Below are 5,388 nucleotides of genomic sequence, written 5' to 3'. Positions count from 1 at the left end.
GCCTTTCTCAGAGGATTATGCGTCCATGTGTAACCTTGGCGGGCGGCGGCCATACGGTCATGACGCCCTTGTTGCTGGCCCCAACCATGAATATGAAGTGAGCCCAGACTATTCCCCATTACCTGATCCTGTCCTGCCTTTTTACGACAATGAAGAGTGTGAGTATTTGTCTTTTATGAATCATTTATAGTAACAGAGGAATAACACTGAAACACGGTTTTTAATGCAACTAGACCATAATCAGGTCTTTACAAAGTTCTTGCTAGTAATGGGGCCAAGGTAAGAATTGTGAAGTATACATATAGAGTTTATATATATATATATATATATATATATATATATATATATACACACACATGATGACATTGGATAAGCGACAACATTACAACACATACGCATAACCACAAAAACTCAGCTCAGGGAGTGTGTCAACAAGCTCCTGCTTCTCTTATTCATATATGCACATCTATTCACAACTACTGGTCCAATATCTTTCAAACATTATAATCTGGTCATTAGGCACCATTTCTCCAGCAGTAATACAAGCCAAGCCCAGTTGCCCTGCCAAAAGTGAAGCAGACCTTGTGGCTTCCTTGACACCACTAGCTTGGCAGCTAATACTACTTTGTTTGATGTCAGCTTGCCCCCCATCCTCAGAGACGTGGATCAGAAATGTTCTCCATTTCAGTTAATTTGAAAAGATTAAGTTTACGCTGCGTGGGTGCACAAATACATGTTTCAAAGTGTGTCAACTCCTTTTGACCATAAAGAGAAGCTGCAGTTTCATAGTGGGCCTCGATGAAGCTGATTGTCACCCTATTTATAACTTAGTAAAGGGGCCCTGTTGTTTAACATGTATTTAGTACTACAAATTGCTGTTTAAAACCAAGGATGCCAGGATGTGTGGTCTGGGGTTCATCTACCTTCATTGATATAAATGGCGTGGACAGAATATTCCAATTACTTCTCAGTAACACAGCAGCACAAACTGCAGCCTCCAAAATGATTATACTCGACATATGAATTGTCACAAGTAGGGCTGCACAATTATGGCCAAAATGATAATCACGATTATTTTGATCAAACTTTTAATCACGATTACTTTCACGATTACTTGTTGATTTTAGCCAAAACAAATTTTAATGTCACATAGGCTGTTTATAACTGGAGAGGGAGTGTGATGGACGCTACTCCCAGAGAGACGGCTGGTCATTATGAACGGGTCCAGCACGGGTCGAATAGCGGATACACACGTCGTGTGTATGAAACGTCTGGATCTTCACTGCGCTGCATTTTTATGAACTATGATATTCTGGCCATGGATCACATCTCTGGCCCAGGTCCAGGTCCAGCAGCTCCGTCTCCCACGCTGTGACTCTACCAACTGAAGTTAGTTGCATTTAATAACTTCTTCTGTGTTCTTCGCCGTGGCGGCCACGATAGCAGAGTTACCCGTGGAAACACTGGTACAAACACAGGTTTGCCCCTCGTATTTAACAATATACAGCTGTGTTAATAAAAAATGAAAACTGTAGACAAATGTCAGAAGTGTGGACCGGCGCTGTGTGGCCGGGTGCGGAGTAAGAGGAGAGAGAGTAGAGGAGAGATCGCACACAGGCACGGCTTTACAGACGAAATGTGTCACGTAACGCAAAATTAAACCATATCCATATAAACAACATTGCATCGGATGCGAGGACATTAGCACCGGTGCGTCCTAGAGGAGCTAACAGCTAACAGACGCTACTAGCTAACAGCTAACAGACGCTACTAGCACCGGTCACTGCTGTTGTTGTCTGAAAAACAACAGACGGGACAAATGTTGCGTTCACTGGTAAACTGGTAAACCTTGAGACCGACGTATAACCGACTGCTATCTGTTGAGTTGTCCTCCCGTTACTCTGTCCTCTGGGACTGTCTCCATCTTGAAGCTAAGATGCACAGGGTGCAGGGAACTACTCTGACTGGCTCATGAGCAGACGGGTTTACGGAGCGGTAGATGGGCTTTGCAAAAAACCCGGAGCGTTCTATGAAATGACGCTTAAAAAAAATAATCGCTTGATCACGCAAATTTGATCGTGGGAAGTCAAAATCGTGATCGCGATTAAAATTTGATTAATTGTGCAGCCCTAGTCACAAGGCACAGGTGCACAGCTACTGAAAGGGCATCTGAGTGTGTATTGTACTGGTATAACCCTAACCTAGTTGGTTTAACAGGTATAAGTTCTACAAAATGCGGGATGTGAAGACAAATGCATTGCGTTATTGGGTATTATAAATATGCAGGTTCAGCTTCTCTAAGGACAAACACTAACTTATGTTCTCATTTCAAAGTTCTTTGCTGCCATCTTGTGATAATAAAACTAACAACATTAGAATGAACTTCTTTAAACAAATGCTAGTCCTGGTTCCAGTCCTGCAGTGGCTGAATCCTCAGCTGGAAAAGAAACCTTTACCTCTGATGTCTCACAATGGATAAATACTAAATTGAGATTGGCTTGCTTGGATTCATGTAAGGTAAAGACAGAAGAAACTGAGGCCTTCCAGCTGAGGCCAGTGGTACATCAGTTCTACTATTCCTTAGGATAAAGCCATATGTTACATGGACCTTGTTTTTCTGATCTTCCTCCCTACTCCTGCTAATAATAATATTACTCATTGTGTCAATTATGTTTAGAGGATACTCATGCTCTAAGAACAGTTTCCATTAGGTGTGTGGTTGGGGGAAGGGGGGGTGAAAACAGAAAGTACAATGCCACAGTTAAAAGAATCTCTAATTTGCCATAAGCAGTTCCTGTTTCCAATGCACCCGTGCATGTACCAACAACGTCCAACGGATTACTTTGATACTGAACTTAAAAATGTGACGTTCTCAGAACAGTTCTGGAGAAGTTTTGTCCTTTTGTGCTACAGCTCCATTCAAGGCCTTTGAGGGTTTGCGAGCAGAGGAGTGTGGTATACTGAATGGCTGTGAGAACGGTCGGTGCGTCCGGGTTGAGGAGGGTTACACCTGCGACTGCTTTGATGGATACACCCTGGACCTGTCCCGCATGGCCTGCATTGGTAAGAGGGCAGTTACACACATTTAAAACACAGAAACACTAACTTCAAAATATCTGTCATGTTTGATGTCATTTCTGTCCTCCTCTGTCCACAGATGTGAACGAGTGCTCAGAGCTAAACACCCGGATGTCGTTGTGTAAAAATGCTAAGTGCATCAACACAGTGGGCTCCTATCAGTGTGTGTGTCTGCCAGGCTTTGTTGCCTCTGACAAACCCAACTACTGTGTGGCCCCAGCAACACATGAAACAGCAACACACACAGGGAGCATGGACAGACACTAGGGGGCAACAAGAGACACTATAACCACACGCACAAGCTTGTATCACTATACTTGTGAGGACGTCCACTGACATTCATCTACTGAAGAATCCACTTGCCCAAAATCTAAATAAAACCAAAAGAACACACACCTTAAACCTTGCCTTGAAATGAAACTAATCTCTGTTCGGATTTTCTCCATCATTAAAAACTCATCCAAATCTCTCCCCCGCTGTTCTACAGCACTATGGATTCTTTTTTACAATAATTATATTACTTTGGGTCCTTCATCATTTTAGTAGTTTAGTGTAGACATTTTAAAAATAAAACAATTGTAATATTATAAAGTATTCCCAATACTTTTGTAAAAAGAATAACAGTATTGTTTTAATGATGTGCTCACACACTTCACTGTCAACATTGCAACTTGCTCTGGTTTCTTTGGTTAAAGGAATAGTTTGACATTTTGGGATATGCTTAGTTGTGTTCAATGTCATGTCAAATGCAACAAGGCTGAGTGGCAGATCTCTTAATACATCCATGTTTAGCTACATGTTGGGTACATGCCATGGGCAACTTTTTTCATTCCAGTTGGAAGTTTTAAGATATTATGTATAACATTAAGACACTCAAGGGTAAATGTAATGAGCCAGGCAGTAAATAGGGAGGGATTTTGGACATAGCCATTAGCCAATGAGTCTACAGCCACGTGCAGGTATAATGATTGGGATGTTGACAATCTTAGTTTATAGTGTTTGCATGCTAGCATTTGCTAATTAGCACATTACATTTAATACCAGCCGAGGCTGACTGCCATTAGTTCTGAAGGTATTGAGTCATAAACCAAAGTATATAATTTTGACCTGAACTGGATGAAAAATCCAATGTATTACAATTCATCTTCTGGAAAACACGGATGTCTGAAACAAACAATCGGCAATCCATCAAAAAGTTGTTTACTAAAAATCACAAATGTCAACCTGTTTGTGGCACTACTAGAGGAACAGCCGATTCATTGGAATTCACCATCTGGGTTCCATGAATGGTGCACAGTGCATTGCCATCTATCCACCAGCTGAGACGTGACCAGCTGACATTAGCCCCACTGCTGGCCTGGCTTTTTGCTTTAAAGAATCCTTTCTACACCTTCCCCCTCAAAACTAACCCATCACTATGATGGATTGTCAGAATTAATAATAATCACTGTTTTTTCACAAAGCTGAACATTTGATGGAATCCCGGATGAGTCATTTAAAGTATTTCAAATTGTAATTTAAATTGTTAAAATTAAAATGATAGTAAATGCTTAATTAATTGAACTCTCACCTTAACCTAAGATGTGTGGATCGACTAGTGGGTCTTCGAGGGCTTCATCACTATTTAAAATCACATAGTAGACACTTGGTCCTTACAGTATAGAAATACAACAAGCACTAACTCACTCACACACAAACAGACAGACAGACAGACAGACTCACTCACTCCCTCAGACAGACAGACACCCACTCCCTCACTCACAGAAAGACAGACAGACTCACTCACTCACTCACTCACACACACACACACACACACACACAAACACACTCACTCACTCACTCTCACACACACACACACACACACACACACACACACACACACACACACACACACACACACACACACACACACACACACACACACACACACACACACACACACACACACACACACACACACACACACACACACACACACACACACACACACACACACACACACACACACACACACACACAGTACTTAATCAAAGTCCATGTATTCTGCACTGTATCAGAAATCTAACTCTACATGAAACAAACAGTAATTTACTTGAGCTGAAGATTCAACTTAATCTACTATGTGCAGCCTATGTGTGGGATAGAAACAGAATTGTATAAAATGTATGTTTTGTCTGTTGCTTTTCCAAGTCTGTTCTTTATTTTTTTTTGAAGTGGCGTTGTATGTGTTATAAGAGGTCGTTTTGCTCATTTAACGTATCGACAAACCCTAAAGACTTGTGCTGGGGGATCCAGTTGTTATTTTCTACC

General features: G+C 41.4%; 1 protein-coding gene across 1 annotated transcript in view; it reads left to right on the top strand.

Moving 5' to 3' along the window:
* Nucleotides 1-3,413, top strand: part of ltbp1 (latent transforming growth factor beta binding protein 1) — a 167,962-nt gene extending 164,549 nt beyond the window's left edge. Inside the window, exons 31-33 of the mRNA XM_032541703.1 lie at nucleotides 12-158; nucleotides 2,914-3,063; nucleotides 3,158-3,413. Coding sequence (XP_032397594.1) covers nucleotides 12-158; nucleotides 2,914-3,063; nucleotides 3,158-3,345 — 485 coding nt within the window. The 3' untranslated portion in view covers nucleotides 3,346-3,413. The remainder of the gene's footprint in view (nucleotides 1-11; nucleotides 159-2,913; nucleotides 3,064-3,157) is intronic.
* Nucleotides 3,414-5,388: the final 1,975 nt, after the last annotated feature.

The sequence above is a fragment of the Etheostoma spectabile genome, chromosome 17 (genome assembly GCF_008692095.1).
Source record: "Etheostoma spectabile isolate EspeVRDwgs_2016 chromosome 17, UIUC_Espe_1.0, whole genome shotgun sequence".
NCBI lineage: Eukaryota > Metazoa > Chordata > Actinopteri > Perciformes > Percidae > Etheostoma > Etheostoma spectabile.
The sequence above is the reverse complement of the archived record's forward strand: the minus strand, read 5'-3'. Positions and strand labels throughout refer to the sequence as shown.